General features: G+C 42.2%; 1 protein-coding gene across 1 annotated transcript in view; it reads left to right on the top strand.

The window, feature by feature from the left end:
• LOC145901820 (myosin-binding protein C, cardiac-type-like) overlaps positions 1–17,419 on the top strand; it is a 30,834-nt gene extending 13,415 nt beyond the window's left edge. Inside the window, exons 23-29 of the mRNA XM_082989625.1 lie at positions 6,995–7,083; positions 8,124–8,316; positions 10,184–10,328; positions 15,805–15,956; positions 16,374–16,583; positions 17,050–17,172; positions 17,409–17,419. Of these exons, the coding sequence (XP_082845751.1) occupies positions 6,995–7,083; positions 8,124–8,316; positions 10,184–10,328; positions 15,805–15,956; positions 16,374–16,583; positions 17,050–17,172; positions 17,409–17,419 (923 nt within the window). The remainder of the gene's footprint in view (positions 1–6,994; positions 7,084–8,123; positions 8,317–10,183; positions 10,329–15,804; positions 15,957–16,373; positions 16,584–17,049; positions 17,173–17,408) is intronic.
• The last annotated feature ends 1,972 nt before the right edge of the window (positions 17,420–19,391 follow it).

Here is a 19,391-nt window from a genome sequence, read left to right as displayed (position 1 = left end):
GTACAATATAACTTTTTCAAAGAGAATTCTGACCGATACTGTTGCCTATTATTAGTAATATTTAAGTCATTGTTTTTTTCAATGACAAAATCCTAAAGTATGGTGCACTTATGAAACTAAAACGTTTAGGGGATAGATTTGCCGACAACAGGATTTCAACGTGTTGCAAAACTTTCCGCACTTTCACAAATATTTACAATGTTATAAATTTACGGTTTCTCCGTAATATCAGAACCTGGCTGTATTTGAGCATCCACGATCTGTTTGCCCTCGCCGTGAAACGAGACAAAATAACAAGCCGTGAAAATCGGACGCACCGGGGTCCGATATTGTCGTGTTTGATGACAAAACCCGAACCGACTTGTAACAATCTCAACCCGAGATCGATTGACCTGTTCGAATTTGTCCAATTCTCGTATCGCAAAACGCGTTAATAGTCCCTCGCCGGCATCATATATGGTCGCGGGTACCGAATTCCTGTCTAATCGTGCGGTTTGATCTGGCGTTGTCCATCTGAACTAATTCATCACAGAGAGGTGCCGCTGTCGGTTCGTAAACAGTTCGTCCCTATGAGTTGGGCAGTTTATTAATTTCTGGGAACTGACAACAAATACGGTGACATGATTTGACAGTTTACTGATTTAAAATTCACTGAGCGTTTGTTACTCGTTAAAATTCAATGCAGGTATGCCTGAGTCCGGTCAATCCCACAAACAGAAGGCTTTGCATAAATGCTTGTTACAAACTTATTACTTAAAACATCGCATTGAAACAATGGGATAATTACAAAAACATGCTAAAATAGGGAATAGACATAATACTTTCAAATATCTGCGAATAGGTGCGAGTTGATTTCTATGAATAAGATAGCCAAGCCTGCGAAGTTTTCAAAACAGGGAGCAATATGCGAAAGCGGCATATTAGCTTTGGCTTTCCTTTCCATTTAATTTTTTTAGTTGCGATTCTCCCATTTATTCACTAGTCGCGCTTTGGCTATTTGTGTTGTTGTCAATCTGTCAAGACTGCCATACTTTTCACACCCAACAACTACACCCATCGGTCATTCGGAAAGTCCTGGCGAGCTTGAAAAAATAAACCGCCCATTTGACCTTTGGCCCGTCGGAAGCGACAAATTACACGGTTACAAATTTGACCGACTCCGGAAAGCGTGGGGGAACTATTAGGGCTTGTCGTGGTTTGAGTCATTGCTAAGGCATTGTGGTATGGGGGGTAGAGCAGATTATCAGACCTTGCGGTGAGTGGAAAGATGTAATCCGCGCGGTGTTGCTCAGGCAACTGTTACATGCTGCGTTCTTCTTTCTGCGATTGCCTGCGCGCAATCCCGGGTCGTTTACGTCATCTCTTCTTAACGCGGATGAGATGAGATTAAGAAGATTGTTCCATTGACGTGTGATAAATGTTTCTGTTTATTGAATGGATATTCCTTGCGTTAAAACAACTGTGATAATTCTTGTGCAATCTCCTTCCATTCCTGTAAACATAGGGATCTTGATCAGTGAGTTGCTGCGTGATTGCTTCCATGTTGATATCTTACATTTCTCTTGTTTTGTCTCAATCTTTTTCATCATCTTGGTTTTAACTTCTCGTGTTCAACGCGTATTGTTGACACCCAACACTTTCAAACAGAAAACCTATGACAAACATTTAAGCACTCACTCTTATAGTTAATTGTGTCAGGTTATATAGGTGCAGAATAATCACGTATGGAGTATTTTCCTTCGAACACCGTTGCTACGAGATTAAACCCCTAAAATAAAATTTTAAACAGTTTAAAAGACAAAATTCTGAAGAGATATGTAATCCGCTTGAATAAAAGGGCAACTACGTCATCATACACTGTTTTTCGACCCATGGTGGTGACTCTCTATGCAAAATCCCAATTGTTAACGTCGCATAACAACGTGCGGTGGCGAAAAAAGATAGTAGAGGGTCATTTGCAGGTCTAACTGCCTTGCGTGTTTGTTGTGCCACGATTAGCTTATCGTCAATTGCTCTCCTCCACACCGTTTGATGCCGGCACATCGAGATCGTACGCGATCTGACGTCATCGGAGCGACACGTCGGCGTAAACTATGAATCGACAAGATCAGTTCCCGGGCGGGTAATGGACGAATCCTCGCTGTGAAAAGCGCGAAAATTGGCGCAGACCGGATCAAGGTGCTAAGCTGTGCGTGCGAGATACGCGCAAGTGGTGGTATTAACTCGCATAAACACCACTGGCTGATTTAAGTCGTGCACGGCATTAATGGCGCTGATAGCGTGCATGCGGTCGGCGCGGTTGACGCACTGGAAACGCACAACCAAATTCTGTGCGTCATTTTTTGGTGAGAACGTTTGTTAATGACGCGAAAACGAAATCCAAACAACAAGATATGTGTTCCCGACTAAGAGCCGCTAGTGGGCGCTGTGCGGTTTTATGTACTCACTGATTTTGTTTCGTCGTTCTTAGTTTTCAATCAAGACCTTTCCACATAGTTGAAAACTCCTGATGTTTCTGTGATAAAATACCACAGAAAAGTTTTAAACAACTTCGCCAGAGCAAAACTTTCTTTTGAATGCGAATTTTTTGAATGAGAATTTGTGTCGGGATTGGTCCATATTTAGGAATATTTATCTAATGTTCAAAAACCCGTTCACCCGGGGGGCGCATATGGTTTTGAGCAGGTCATTGCCATGTAGGGATAAGGTCACTGGATTGGTAAACAATATTGGAAGAAAATATCCTTACATAGACATTTCTGGGCCTTTCCATAGCAGAAAACAAGCACCCGGTACTAAGAAAGTCACGTCACAAACGACCAATTATTACGTCACAGTGGCTCGCGGCGAAACCTTCCCGCGTGTGGCGAGATAAGTTAAGCACGTGACAAATGGGTGCGATAATTGATGAAGCGTGACCGCAACCCTTGTTGCTCTCTGTTCTCGAATAAAACGATTTGCAACGGTTTCCTCGGTCGAGATCAGGGGAAATTTTCCCAGTAATAATCTTTATCCCGTGAGTCATGACCTCGTGTTTGACCAACTGATGCGTCGAAACTTGCAATAACGCACTTTATGTTTGCTGGTGAATTTTATTCCCTGCAAATTGCTGTAAACAATTAACTTCAAAACCGGTTGTCGGGTAGTTTCGATTCAGCTTGCATGATGTCTAGGGCGAATGTATTTTTACATACTTAAGACACATGAATAGGATTATTCATCTTCCAGTTTGCAGCAGCCTTATGCTGGGTATACCTGGGGTGTTATTGTCGGCGTCGTTGGCATTTCCGAAAGTGCGGCGAAATCGCCTCAAAACAGGATGCAGATATCACGACGTAGACTTCCGTAGCGGATCCCGTCAGCCTTATTGACTTTATCTGCCCTGGATCAAATTGTCGTTAGCGGATCAGTAACAGCCCGTTTTCATCCATCTGACTCACCATAGGCACTTATGATGTAACGAAAATAATGCCCAAAGGCTGGCGATGCTGTGGAATTGAAACCTGCGGAAAAAACAGGAAATTAGAGCGAGATTCTGATCTTAAAGAGGAAGTCAGTACCAGAGATGACCAACTTGTATTTTTGCCCCTGGCGTTTCTTTCTATTGCCCACCTTGTTTTGAAAGAACACCAAGAGTTGTATCTCACATTCTTTGTGTCTGTCGTATTTGTTTTTGTCGTTGTGGAAGTTTCGGTAATAGGAACAACGAAGTGTCCACCTTTTCTTGACCGCGAGGGACCTCCCGAAAGGGTGGCCTTGAAACTTGGTGGAAAGAATGTATTTAGGAACATACATCTAAATATGAATGCCAACCTATTATGCTTCTCATATCGAACACAACTTTCGAATACAACTGCGTTCGAAAGACGTTTCGAACACAACTGCGTTCATGATCAATGCTAATTTGGAATGAGTTGCAGCAAAGGCGCTACCTACACCATATGACTACTTGCGAGAACCATTGCGTGGAGTACTTACCGTACAAAAGTTTTTACTTAACTTATACAAGAGGAATATAGTTTTATAGCAAAACCACGTCCACCTTCATACTTTATTTCATACCATATTACCTGGCCGGACTTTCCCGCAACGGTCCAAGTGCCCACACACCTCCCAATCACCGACAAAAAGCCTCGCACGCCTCATTCTTAATCACAACCTCTTGTTTTTGAGCAAATACCACCTTCTTGGAGCTGTGGGCTTTGTCTTCTAAGTTCCAGATTGACGTCAGTATTCGAGTTAGCGCGGAAATTGGCGGTTTCAAGCGGGCGGTCGGTACTTTTATGGTAGGTGTCGGTCGGCCGTGCTACCCGGTGTAATGTGAAAGTCAACAATAACCGGTCATTGTCCTTATGTGCGATGCTGGTAACATAAAATTTATGCGCGTGGAGGAAGATATTGGCGGTTAACACACGTGAAGTGGTCGAACTTGTACGTTGATGTTGTGATTTGCTACAACGATCATCACATATACATTTTTACGCACTCAGTTTAAGTTGTGTATTTCTTTTTTTTTGAGAAGTGGCAGCAGTGCAATGTCAATGTTAACTTTACCAAAAAATGTCATGTAATATTTAATGGTGTAGCATTGTGCATACCAACGTTTACACCACATATAAACAGGCAAAATCGTTCCTCTCTGGCTGCTCCAAGTGTGGTTATGTTATTATAATATTTTTCCCATACACATTCAAACCCTGCAAAGACTCTTATGGGCAATCATTTTAGCATTAATGTGATTGAGATCAAATCGTCTGTATTTTGAGGTCGCAACCGCACTCGTCCACAGACATAAATGCGAAGAAAGTGAAAATCCAGTTGACAAATCGGGACCGCGGTTGTTGTTGTAACGAGAAGATCGACGGCGCCAGTGTTGCAAGCCGATCTTAAACTTTCTGGGTCGGCCCAGATACAATCAGCAGGGTGGTCGGTTCGGCTTTGACGCCTCTGTCTCGTCAAACTTGGGTGGAAGATAAGCTAATCCTCCAGCCCAGTTTCCACACTCAAGTGCTGCTGTAACTTCAGCGCGAATGTTGCCACTGAAAGTTACAACGGTTTTTTTGGGGTTGAGTTGTTGGTGTCGGATTGTTTAACGCCTAGTATGAACTGGGTCAAAATCAACGACAGCGATTTTAAAAACTATGCAAAGGAAGTAATTTGTACTGTTTTAACTTGCAATGCATTTTCTTTACCAGTAAAATTTGTTTGGGCTAAGTGGTGAGACAAATCGAAAAAATACCGGGTCTCTATCCTTTACGCAGGAAAGCGCTATTGGATTATCAGCCCTGTGGTTTTGTACAGAAAGCCACAGAAAATGAAAACGGCGTTTTGCCTCACAAGTGCTGATACCTCATTGTATCCGTTAAAGTTCCTCCTAAACGTTTGTTGTAAACAAATCCTTATCTCCCAGAAGCAACAACCCCAAATGTTAAACTGCCCACACGGGTTTGTTATCAGCTTGATAAATCCTCACAACTTGCAAAGCCATCGACAGTCGGGCGACTTCAAACGGGTGCATGCTTATTATTGATTACACGGTCAACAATTGTGGGGTTTACCGGTAGATAAGACCAAAACGCTTACGTTTATCAAAGTTCACTTTGGCGCCTTAATGCCAGGGTTTGTTTAAGGCCGGATTGTGTGTTTGTGGTTCTTTGCGCGGTCTATAAGACTAAACCAACTTGGTTTGTACAACTATTTTGCTTCCTGTTCGCAGTAAATACATCTGCAAAGCACACTACGTCATCAACTAGTGATTATTAAGTAAAGCTTAATGGTTTAAAAACTTACGTCCTATTACCTTTTCAGTATCTTTTTGCATTAACACAATTTAAATGTTGTTCATTTAATGCAGACAAATTAACTTTATTGTGTAAGCTGCAGACAGATGGCCACTGTTTCAACCTAAAAGGTCTCATCAGTGCAGCTGGTGTGACTATAAGACGACTTATGCTGACCAAACGGCCAAGCAAAGACAATTCATATTATTGGCTCCACTTTGCTTAAATTAACTTTAGTTTGTATTAAAGCTGTATCTTTTTACATTGACTTTTAGCTATGTTTTGTTGTTGCCAAAAGTCAATGCCTTCCATTCGCTGAATCAGCTTCTTAGCTGTTCCACCAGGTGACAAAACAACCAAACAGCTGCATTAAATCTCCGCAAATCCACGATTAAATTGTTTAGAAGGCATTTCCTTACTCCACACACAAACAATCCAATCCGCAAGCGATTATTTTGATCTCGTGTGCGGTCGTTGTACACACAGCTGGGAAAATCCATTTGTCAAGTTGCGAATTATCGTTAATCCCGTGGTTTTTGTCACGTTCGCGTCAACACAATATCTTATCATCTGTATTTAATGCCATGTGGAAAATGCGTTGGTGGAATTTAATTTAATAATGAACATCTTCTTAAACTGCTACAATGTCTTCTTTTCTCAAAGTGTATCGTTTTACTGACATCGATCATATCGAGTTGCTTAAACCGCGAAAAAACTCATATTCGCGATATCGTCAGCTTTTGGCCGCAGACACGTGGTTTCGATGATTTTGGCGCCAAAAGTCGCGATAAGCGTTTGAATCACGGCCCAGGGAAACCGCGATGACGGTGTCGCGTGTCGCTTTAAAGTTGCGGTTTGTGTCGCACGAACTTGTGACATCACGGGTCCTGTCGCCTGTTTCAAGATGTGGTCGCGGTTGAGGATTATGAATCATTCTATATCTTTGATCTGGGTGTTTTTTCATAGCGTCACACTCTCGTTTTATCTGTTACGCAACGCGTGGCCACAAGTCCTTGGCATTTACCATCACCACTATACATTAAATAAGACGTTTTCCTTTTCATGGCTTATTTCCAATGGGCAATCATTTTGACAACACAATCAAAGTACGTTATAACGGAACAACTACACAAATTTCGACATTTTTAAAGAACCGACATGTTAGCAGTTTTTCTTTGTCCTGGTGCCATAATAACAACATTTTATTCTCGCAGAGGAAGCCAAGATTGTGTTGCCACGTCATCTGTTGAAGCCGGTGAAAGTGAAGGTTGGTGACAAGCTCCACGTCAACGTCCCCTACCAGGTACCTGCATACATGTAATAACCAGCTCCTTAACCTTTTTTCATTCGTGCTCATCCCGACAAGGTTTTGGGGATATTGCGCCAGAACCGCGATAAAAAAATCCGTTTGAAACCTTGAAAGCAGATTCCGATTCACCAGCGGAACTCAATAACTTTTTGAACATCAAAGTAAAGGAATTTTCCTAACTTCGCTCGAACAAAGCCTTTAATTAAAACTGGGGCGACGGTCGACCACTGCAAGGTGTACATCCTATGCAACCTTTTCAATGTGCCGCAGTGATTGCTCGTTGGAATATCTCTGGAACGTTTATTAAAGGCAAAGCCGGTGGCAGGTATCAAAGGGCGCGTTGCAAATTTGCGCCTCTCCGCTTTGAGCGGTTAATTGGCCCAATTTGAACCGGAATCAAATACATCCACTAAGGCTACGCTAAATTATACCTTTGCCGCAGGCATTCAAGCTGTTTGAAGTGCCCACCGACTGCTTGTTGTCCAATACGAGATAACTGCATGATAATGAACACCGTAGGATGTTTTCAGTGCTTGAAATGTGTTTGTGTGCGCAAAACAATTTCTCTGTTGAGGTTTTTTTGAGCGCAACGAAAAGCGAAATTTGCGCAAAAATTTGGCGCCTTCAGGGTAATTGCTTTCCGTTGGTGTTCATCGGGGCGTGACGTAAACTTGGAAGATTGTTATTTTAAAAACGGTTCCCTGTGTTTGCGTTCGGGCTTAAATATGACTGTGTACATAAACCTGCTTCACTCGGCCGGCTTCATGGCTTCTCTGCAACATGCCAACCCCCACCTCAATGCAGGACTAAATGCGAACCTGTGGAATATATGCCGTACAAATATTAAGCCTTACGCAAACGCACTCAGAACTTCTATTCGTTTAAAGGCCCGGAATCTTCTTTGTAACAAAGAAATCGAAGTGTTGGGTTAGGCTTGCCATGATACTGGCCCATGATCTACAAATTACTACTCCTCAGTGACGTCATTTGCGTCTTTATGACGACACTAAACGCACACCTCAAATATTCCACAGGGCCGCCCAAAGCCCCATCTGACGTGGACGAAGGAGGGAAAACCCCTGGAAGAGCACGTGGCGGTGAGAAACTCCCTGGATTCGAGCGTCCTCTTCATCAGGAAAGCGGAGAGATGGGATTCAGGTGTTTATGATCTGAACCTGAAGGTTGGCGACGACGTGGTGGAATCGAAGATAGAGGTCGCCGTCATCGGTGAGTTTCGAGATTTAGTCGAGGATTTCTTGAATTTAGTGCAAGGTCAAACTTGTCGGTAACGACACAAAATTTCGCCGGCCTATCAGTAAAAGCTTAACAGTTGCTGGCCAGCGGACAAGGGTGAAAGAGTTACTTAATCTCAGAATACCTTTTAAACAAATACTTACTGGCGATGTTCATTTATTTTTCAATCTTCGAATCAGTGCCTACTTTCCGCTTCCCCAGCACAAAGTGTCCCCCGTGTTATTGTTTATTTCTGCATTGCAATGGCGCGTTCAAAGTTCCGGGGTCGACCACGTATCTCGCCACGCGCTTTTGAGGGCGTTGGCGACCAAACCTTTAATTCGGGAATATTGAAAGTCAGTTTGCCCCCGAAAACTAAACAACGACGCCTGTGTGACGTAGAGAAGTCAGTCAAGCGTGACGCAGGGCGTCAAGATCCTTGAAGTTTCAACGGAATAAAAGTTTATTATGGAACCGCGCTTTATTCTCGCCGCGTTTTTGGGGAGGGGGTGAACAAACGTTACGTGTGAAACAAATGTCGTCGCGATGCGTCACAATGATGCCACCGCAAGCGTTTCGCGTTTTCGTGGCTTGTTTGCGCTTTTCCGCGTCCGAATCCCACCTTATCGATGGTTTAACGCTTTCCTATCGTCGATCGTTTCGCCGATTCGAGGCGCTGTGACGCTGCCCGTTCTCCAATCTGTCACGGTTTGTTTATAGCAAGGCTGGGCTAATGCATTTTAAATGGCATCGTGCCGTTGGAAAGGGATGTCCTCTTGAAACCGCCTGTTCATCAGTTTATATAACAACCCACAATGAGAGTGCCATTGACGCTTGTTTTGTGTTCGATGGGCTGTTTTGTCGCGATGGAGCGTCCCAATATGGCAACTTACCGTTTAGTAACCCCTGCGCACGTAAATATTATTTACAACGTTGTGTTTTGATACGTACGTGTTGACGGGGTGCTCATAAGAGAAAAGTGACAATGATTTTCCTATAGTAGGCATGTGCAAATCGGCCCTGTTGGATCTTTAAAGTTGGCACGCTAAGCTTTTATATAAATTAGGATCATTTAAGAAAGTCGTTCATACTGAAGCCTAATCTAATTTTATTGCACATTTTCTTTGCTTTTCGTTTACACTATTTCAAAGTTATTTAAAGGAAATTAGTTTATAAATTGTAGTGCAACCCTTTGGTCCACCTGTCACATATTTTGATAATTTCCGACCCGCGAGCCAAACAGGTTGGTAACCCCGCCCTACAGTATGCGTTTTTTTGCGCCGTTAAGTCTTCCATATGTTTTGCAAATCATAACAATCAAGAAAAGTTTTGACGTCATACCAAACGTACACAGAGCTTATGATAAGGCCGCCTGATATCTGCACGTTGAATGTTATTAAGATTTTAGCTGCGTGACGCAAAGTCTTTTGTGCGTCATGTTAGTATTTCACCGCAAAGTAAATATGTGTAAAACTGTCGTCGGAATTCAACGATTAGAGCACATTAACTCCTCGTTGCTTAACTCTGTCTGATAAACATATTTATTATTATGTACAAATGTATCATAGGAGCGCTGTGACTTTGACCAAGTCACGATGATTTTGGCATTTTTTAACCTGCTTCCACGTTGACTTTAGTGCCAAGTAACCACTCTTTCTCCCAACAAGTTCGTGACCCAAAACGCCCCCTACACCTAAACACCCATAACCCCCCCCCCCCAAACAACTTGCACCAATCTTCTAACGTTCGCCTGAAACCGACCACGACACCTACGACCCATGACGTCTCTATGTGCAGTTACATATTTCCTTACAAGGCCACACAGACAGGAAGAACCTAAAAACATCCGCTTTTCCTGCAGATATTCCGTCGAAACCCCGACAAGTGAAGTTGGGAGAAGTGATCGGGAACTCTGCCTCCCTTAAGTGGGAGGAACCGAGCGACAACGGAAACACCGATATTTTGGGATACGTGGTTGAGAAACGGGACGCGCGCAGTGACGACTGGTATGCAAAACTTTGCCCATGCACAGATATAATACATTTCAATTAATCTGTTCTTCTGGCACAACTTAACGTTTACTTTTTCAATTCACCGACGTTTCGTCTGCTATTTAACTAGGCTTTAATTAGGTTAAGATGTAACATATTTTACTATAGCCCCGTCGGTGGTACTGCTGTCATTGCGTTTTTTTTTTGATTGGGCGCGAAAGTATAGCAAGCTGACCAAAGACAATGTTCACTAACTATCGCGGACGCCACGTTTTTTGAAGTTTCAATGTGGTATTGATTCATGGGGTGAGGTGTCCACACGTAATACCAACATACACGGTGTTGTGTTAAAAACCTCATTATCGTCTGTATACGAGATATTTGCGTTGCGTAAAGCTCCATTCATAATATTTACACGGAGGTTGAGACGTAAATGTGGTGACGTCACCACAAACAACTATTAAATATCCCGCTCGCTTTGTTTACGCTTAATATTGTGTTACGGCGGCTTGTGGCAACACTATACGGGCGGGAATAGGAAATTGGAGCACGTGCTTCACAACCTTATATTCGATACCATATGTACGTGCAGTTAATGTGATTGTTGTGCAAAGTGATCTGCGTTACACGCTCATATGTACCGAAGTTTATGCTAATATCAATAATATTTGTGTTGGAATTGATCTTCCCAGGTGAAAATGTCCACTGTCATTTTAAGGCACACGCAACACGGTGAACTTCAGTACACTAATACACTTTCCATCGAAATATAAACCAGTGTCTATTGCGAATGTACACGAAACCCAAAAGAATACGTAATATCTAAGAAAATATCCAACTTGCAGTCGATGTATATATCGGTTAACATTCAACCAAAGGCTTTTTTTGTGTCGTTTCCACAAAGTTAAGTGGTTACGCTTTTCATGTTAGTTTCAAACAGCTTATAATGGGTCGCGGTCATCGGTCAGCAGTGGACATGCTTAGCGCAACCGACGGATGGTGAATTTCATCCTTTTGATCCGGCGATTTCAATGCGATTTTCACGATGCCTTGCCTTGTGTTCAACTCACATAAATCCGATTCAAACCCGGCGACTTCACACGAAACGTGACCGCGCAATCGTAGCATTACGGGCAGCGACTAATTTGCCAATTATGCCTACGTCCGTCTGGCTTTTCTTGCCGAGCGAGGCGCGTTTCGTCAAGAATTTGTTACATTTGTATCCAGATTAACTAAACGCCGAGTTAAACTTTCAACCTTTGGCCGTTTTAAGTCTGCGCTGGCGGAAGGGCATTGGACCGAAATAGCGTGTTTTAATCCGGAGGTCACACCGAGTCTTTTTCTTTGGTTAAATAATTCCACACACGCCGATGGCGTACCGTATACTGCTTAACTTAGTGGTTTTACAAAAATACATTTGCGCCGTAATTGTCCTGCGGTACAGCCGTATACGATTACGCGCCTGTGCGAGTCAGCATGAATCCAACCTTACGTGGTCAGCAGTTTTGGCTTTGAACTTGATCTCAGTCACGTATTCACGTCTACAATTGCGCAATATCGAAACGCCATTAACGAACAAAATCTCAAAATGTTGTTTCTGATTTTGCAACACTCTGTTGAAAAATATCCGATAAATAATTGTGATAAATGTACTTGCAGCAGCAAGTTAAAATGTACTTGTACTTATTTGTTGTGAATTGCTTTTGGGGTTGTTGCAATGACGATCTAATTGACTGACTCCACAGTACAAAATATTTGGAACAGTTTTGGATTGTGAAGTCTCATCAACCTGCGATTTTATTGCGTGCTAAAAAATATTCATTTCGCGTTTTCAGACGAATCGTTGTTGCAATGTAGATTGCCAAGAAATGCGTGGCATTCTAAAGTGCCAACAAAGTAACACCTGCAAATTCGCACAATACGCCAAATTTTAGAACTTCCACTTGTAGCGTCGAATGAAGTTAGAATCGCTCGATGTTAATCCTTTGCTTACACCACGCCGTGAGCATGTGACGACACCGGGCATGTGACCGGCATCCAACCAATCACGGAGCGGGAGGCAACGTTTTAGAGGTCAAGTCGTCAAGTTCGTACTTGTGCCGTGGCAATATGCAAGCCTCGCGGGATTAAGGTGTTTAATCGCCGGCAGTTTGGTAAACACGTCGCCGAGGTCAACTGCACGGTCGCCGATATGCATTGACGCACGGGCAGTATGTGATTAATGGTTATTGGATGGCAAAAAATGGGCAACGCTGTGCATTTGAAGGCCATCTTGGGCCACACCCGTTGATATTTGACACCTGGTTTAAACTAACAACATCCGCGTGAAAACGGCCATTCGGGCTCTCAGTGTCATCCAAGTGTCTAAAAATTGCAGCTTTTCCGGCTCCCGGGCACTTTGCAACGGTAAAAGTTTTTAAGTGCTTCTTGGACTTCCAGGTAAACCGATTCTTCGAAATCACGCAGAAAGTGTGAGATAGTAATATTTTTCGAGGCATTTGTAAAATTTTCCGTTTTGAAACTGCTGAAAAACCACACCGATACAACTAACTATGATTGTTTATTTTTACGACAATTATTATTAAAATATACAGCAGTTGGCAACAAAATAGGTCACACTGCGCACGTTTTCTTATGCTTGAAACAACCGTGTGTGCAAATTGAACTTTCGACGGTGTTTTCTTCAGGTCATAGTTGATATCGCGTATTTAAAGCTTACGACTTTTCGGTCACGTAAGTCCTGACCTAACCGCTGAAAACTTTGGGCTCCGCTCAAAACAGTTCGTTAAGCTTGATTAATGATTGAGGTGACAAGTCGCCACGCGCTTTAACAATTATAAACTCCCTAGATCCGATTACGAAGTTCGCCCGGGCCTCGTAGAGAATCGCATTTTGTTCGGCTTTGGCGGCAATTAGCCCGTGCCGTTTTGATCGATTGGCCCTAATTTGACACGCTTCCTAACCGGGCGAAATCGGCGAATATTTGGCAACAAAAATTTGAGGACTCTGCATCGGCGCGGAGAGGTGACTGTGAAGGACCTTTCGCACCCGCACGATTTAACGCATAAACGTTACGCGAAGTTTTGAAATTTTCGCGGCCGCGAGAAGCTGTCAAAGCGCTTTGATTTACGACCGTTGCAATAGAACGAGAAAAATTTCACCTGGTAATTCGTGTTGTAGCAAATCGCAAATTTTACGCTGTTGTGCCTTTAAATGTCAGCGAATCTTCCAATATATGGATGGTAATACTAGAAAAAAATTTAAGTGGTTTTATGGTGTTTCCTTATATGCTAGTTTTTGGGTCACAAACCTACCCTTACAACTGTGGATACCTCAGCACCACATATGCGACAACGTGCGTAAACAATTTCATACCGGTTGTTTTCAATGTGTCTTGGAATGACAAAATATTTGCTCGGATCGTTAAAGACGAGCGTATCAGGCAAAAATCCACACAACAAGTTTAAAAATAGTCGCACAATTGCTCTGGTCTATAACGATCCACCATGAAAATAATTTGCCGGTGGTTCTTTGACCTACGAACTTGATACAAGTAAATGCCTGTCGATCTTGCTCCGGGAAAAATTGGCGGTGATATCTCCCCAATCCCTCCTGACCGCCTGTTATCTGACACTAATCTAATACTTTTCGTTGGTAGTCGAAACAGGGGGTCTATTTTTTACCATTACCTAACTTGCAGGTAAAACCAATGCTTCCGTTTTCGTGTCAAATTGTCCCAGAAACCATCGCTGCTACGGTAAGGTTGCCGCAAACAGATATTTTAAGCTGGTCATAACGATACGAGGCTTTTCCTGTGCGACAACGATTTGATATCGCGATAAACAATAACCCGCTCTTCCCGTCGCTAAAAAACAACACGTTCCCGACTTATTTTCAGTGAGGTATTTTGATTGACAGCTGTGTGTTTTATGGTTTCTTCTGATACTGCAGACGTAACTGTTGTGTATTGAGTTTCGGTTTTGTGGCAACGACAACCAAAATCGTTAATTACTGCAAGAAATTCACCATGAACCGCGATGAAACCTGGTCTATATTTTTAAACAAATAACAACACTTAAAATGTGTTTCTATGTTATATTAATGCATTATTTGTAGATATTAGTAACGTACTTGGCCTTTTTTGCTTTCAAAAATACAAGTGCTGCTCAGTATGATACACAGCTGACGCAAATTTAGATAAATAATCAAGTTGAATTTGCCGATTTTCCTCCGACAAAACTTCATATCTGTCACAATTCAACCCGATTATCGCATTCTGACCCCGAGATAAAAGCAAGTGACGCGTTCGTCCCTTATACTTCTTTCCGGTATCGTGTCCTTTATCAAGTCGTCAAAAACCCATTTTCCGGCGTATGCAAGTAGCTTGGTTTCGCCACCTTAACATACGTTGGATTCCTGATCTATTTCTAGTTTAGTCCGACCCCGTTGTTGTTTGAAAAAAAAAGTTTGTTTGGTGTTATTCAAAACCCCCCTTCGCAAAAACGAAGTGTTCTGCTTTGAGCGCGTGCTGGTTTAGTCGCTTGGTCCCACTCTGTAGGACCGCGCACGATTCTCAAACAAGCTTGTCCAATTCCGTGCGGTCGAACAACCAAAATATATTGTTTTTTTCCCGGTGCCCTTAAATGTTCCTTTGTGTTAACTCTGCACCCGAACCTGTTCGCTGATTATGGTAAGACAAGAAGAGCTCCTCTCACAAGCACGGTTAATCCCTTAACTATCAAGGAAACATGTTTGCCAGCCTTCATGTGGTGGCAGACGGTTCCGCGTGACTCGTTTGTCAATAGTCGAATCGCGATGCGCGTTATCGTCCCCGAAGATCGCATTCAATCGCTCGAGCTTCTTTACAACATTTAACTGTGCATGTGCTTACGTAATGCAGCATGCTGCATTCGAACTCCCCAGATCAGATAGACAAATTCCGAGGGCCTGAAAATATTACCATATGTCCCTATCAATCACAATGCGCTTATCGGACGATTCTTCCGCGCAAATCGCTTCGGGTTTTCGCCCTTTGTTCGACTTTCCGTTGGTTTTAAGTCGTTAAGTTAAGTCGATATCGTCTTTCGATCGGTTCCTGCTTTCGATGTTGAAGAAACTAAGGATTTTCGAGACAAGGATCGTGCAATTAGCTTGCGGTGAAAGCTTAAGGCATTTCGTGCTGATTAGATTGAGTATCTTGACAATTACGTAATCTGCAAAATAACGATTTGCGTTCAATCCCAGGAACTGGAACAGACAAAGCAAAGAACATTTTTTTGTTTATGTTGCATAATCTAACATCGGTCACAATACACTCGTCCAGTACTTCGAAAAAACAAAAATATGTCTGGCTTTATTATTATTATCAAGTACAATCTCCACAATACAACTTTCGTTATATCCTTTCTTTATTTTATATCTTTGTATCCAAACTTTTTCACTGTTTACCTTCAGCTTGAGTTTTGAAATGAAATATTTCACCCAACTACAGGTACGTTGTGTACGACAAACTCCGCCACAAACAGTGTCAAGTGAGCGACCTGGTGTTGGGCAACAGTTATTACTTCAGAGTGAAAGCATTCAACGAAGTGGGGGTGGGAGATTCCAACGCATCCAAAGACGGAGCCAACATCCCGAAAGAAAGTAAGTCGCGTCTTTGCATACAAACAGATCTTATCGCAATTTATGTACATCCTTTCTGTGAGTTTCACGCTGTGGTAAAAATGATTGATGGCGTGGAGAAGTTGATTGCTTTGAGGTCTACTTTTTACGATATTGGCTGAGGACTAAGCACCAATGCATGCCTTGTTTTCACATTCAAACAGTGAACACGATTTTTCCAAGTGATTGTGTTTAATCAACAATTTGCAAGGAAATAGAAGATGACAAAAACATTTGTGTTCCCTCAAACACTTCTTTTGGAAATCAGCTCAAATCTTAGAATTAAGCACGATGTAGTAACCCTAATTTTAGCCATTGTTTAAGGCAGCAAGTGGAAGATAAAAATACCACCCTTATGATGCCAACAAACACAAATAACCCAAAATTATTTTGGTGCAGAAACTGTGTACAAAAAGCCAGACTACCCAGCGATGGATTTCAGAATCAAACCCGAGTTTACCCAAGTGTTGAACAGCCGTCGTATCGTCGAGAATTACAACGGGACGCTGAGCTGTGCGTTGAAATGCAACCCCAGGCCCAAGGTGCGATGGTACAAGAACAAGGTTGAAATCATAGACAACCCCAAGTACAAGATGACTCAGGCGATGGGTGAGTGTGCTGGAATGTGGGGTGTTGGGTTATGTGGGGACTTCCGCAAAGGTGTAATGGTTACCTGTTGTCGAGTGTAATGGTAAATTCCATTTAGTTGGGAGTATTGGCTGCCATCACTAACTACATCCATCAGATTGAAACCCTTTTAACTAAAAAATATGATATATACTATGAAAATTTGAAAAATTTCGCTTTATGTAAGAACAACACATATACATACACTGTGAGCAAACTAACCCTGATTAAGTCTCGTCGCGTGGCTGACGAAATGTCGGTTAAATATAGTGTAAGCTGACTTTTGTGCCAAAGAAACCGTTTTTTAAAATTATTTTTATGGCAATTAAAACAAAAACTGACTGCACAAGAGACATATCTGTAAATCAACGCATAATTGTGTATCTGTGAATATTAAAGGTGGAAGCCACACTGGTCATGTCGATTGAGTTTTCGTTTTGTTTCATAGGAATTGTTCAACTGGAGATTCGTCGTGCCAGAGCTGCAGATGCCGGAGTTTACACCGTGTCGGCAGCAAACGAATTGGGGGAGGCCTCCTGTTCCGCCGAAGTTACTGTCAAAGAATTCAAATGTAAGTTGACGTCATTGCACATACTTAACATTTCTATAGATACATTTGATAGCAAAACTTAGATGTGTTTGTATCATGGTTTTGTTATAGTTAGTGGAGATATTCAGCCACCGAGAGTTTTTTGGCAACGCACGCAATATTTTACACACTTACTTCGTTATATAATAATAATTTGATGACTTATCAAATGTCAAAACAACACGTTTTTTTATCTTTTATTCCTTTAACTTTACCAGCGCAAGGATGATCTCTTCTATCCAATCTTCTGCTTCAATTCTTCACCGTCTCTGTCTAAATTTCAACTTTTTCTGCGAATCTTTGCTGCTTTTGATTTTCCAAACAAACTTGTTAATAAACTTCTGAAATCTGCTTTGCTTATCTTGTGCTTGCCTTGCAGCTTGCTTTGTGTTCTTGACAAATACAAGCTATGTATGTGAGTTAATAAATGTAAAAATGTTGTTGGCATTTTTCATCTGATTGTGTTGAGTGGATCTTTCGCGAACGTGTAGAAGTTCTTGAGCCAAAACTTTGTCGAGTAGAATATATGGTTTCTTCTTTGTGCGTCTTGGGCATCAACGATGCAATTTAGTTATAGTTTTTTTCTAAACTTCAACTCATTTCTCCTACCGGGTAATGATGGAGATAAAATGATACTGAATTTCATTGGGAAAAACGACTCTCCCTGTCTGTTTCTTGCGTTCAATAATGCGTTCAATATAGGGTTTCGAAATTGGGGGTCGTGACCTTGGATGGAACCGCACGGCACATTTTGAAGGTCGCGTTGGGGTTATGAAAAAGTACAACATTTAGTTGTAAAAATTTATAAAGCACTCCACTTCAAAATCAGCATGAGACGTCGCGGAAAAATGTAAGAAGCAAAACATTTTGTGAAGCCCCGCATTACATAAGTTAATATCGTGCAAGCTGTCGTGAATATCAAGGAATTCCGCTGGAAAAGGCCCATTGTAAACAACAACCACTTAAAAAAGCGTGTAGCGGCGTGGGGCCAATTCACGCATGAACAGTTTTACAAAACACCGAGTTTGGTCTGCAAACTTTTCACTTTTCGCCTGCTGCCGACTTTTTGACAGTTCACCTATAAATCTTTCGTTCAGCCGCAACCTCTTTGATCTTTCCTTTTAACTTCCCCCACTATCTCCCGCTGTAGAAGCTGAAAAGTCCACCGCAGGCCTTTGTATATTCTCAAATCTGGCTGTCGTTTGAAGTGGTTTGTTCTGTGTTGAAACTACGACTAAAGTCGCGTCGTAACAAGGTTCAGTGCAAATATGGTTACGAAGTGACCTTCATATTCGTGTTCTTATATGTCGCTGTGTAGGCGATTTTCCGTCACTGTTTCAAACACGCCGACTTGTGTAAATTCTTTTTATTGGAATTTAGCAAATAATATTTCGAACAAACACAAATAACGCAGAAGTAATGACATGCTTTCGCATAGCAAGGCAGGATCGCCCCACTGCGCAGGCCCTTTATATTTGGCGACCACAGCTCTAATATTTGTCGGGAAAAGTGGCTGACCCAGCTTGGCTGCAATGCCTTAGCTGCGAAGCCTATGAACATTATAACTTGGAAACAAGTGTTTTTGTTCAAAAAAAGGAAGAATTGTTTAAGCGACGTTAGGTATTTTTTGATGTAGTTCAAACGTCAAAGCCATTCTGGCCATGCGACATCACAAATTTATACACATGGAAATGCATATTTATGCCTTTGAACGGCGCAGAATAAACCAAATGAAATAATAACCGCTGCGGTTAAGCAATTACTCATCTCTGTCAGTAGTCACCGAAAACATTTAATTAAACACTATCTCGAAACGAATCGAAAGGGGCGTCAACTCTGACACTGAGACTACGTCAAAACGTGACGCAACACATGAAAATTCGCTGCACACAATCAGCTCATTCACATTCGCTTCCACTGAAACTTGTGGCAGACAGGACCACCGGCACCTCGAAAATATACAAACGTTTGGTTGTGTGAACTGCACTTGAAGACGGTTGCTGACAGCCAAAACAAACACGTGGCACAGTCCCGCGCCACTGCCACTAACCACGTGCCACATACAGGTACATGTCACACAGCAAGGTGACAGCCAACACCTCTGTTGACGTCAAAGCATGGCTTTTCGGTTAGGGGGTCAATTGCCTCCTGCCACAAAGGGAATAATCTGGTAACGTGTAACGAGTTTTGTCAGTACGTGT

The sequence above is a fragment of the Ascidia mentula genome, chromosome 5 (genome assembly GCF_947561715.1).
Source record: "Ascidia mentula chromosome 5, kaAscMent1.1, whole genome shotgun sequence".
NCBI classification, from domain to species: domain Eukaryota; kingdom Metazoa; phylum Chordata; class Ascidiacea; order Phlebobranchia; family Ascidiidae; genus Ascidia; species Ascidia mentula.
The sequence above is the reverse complement of the archived record's forward strand: the minus strand, read 5'-3'. Positions and strand labels throughout refer to the sequence as shown.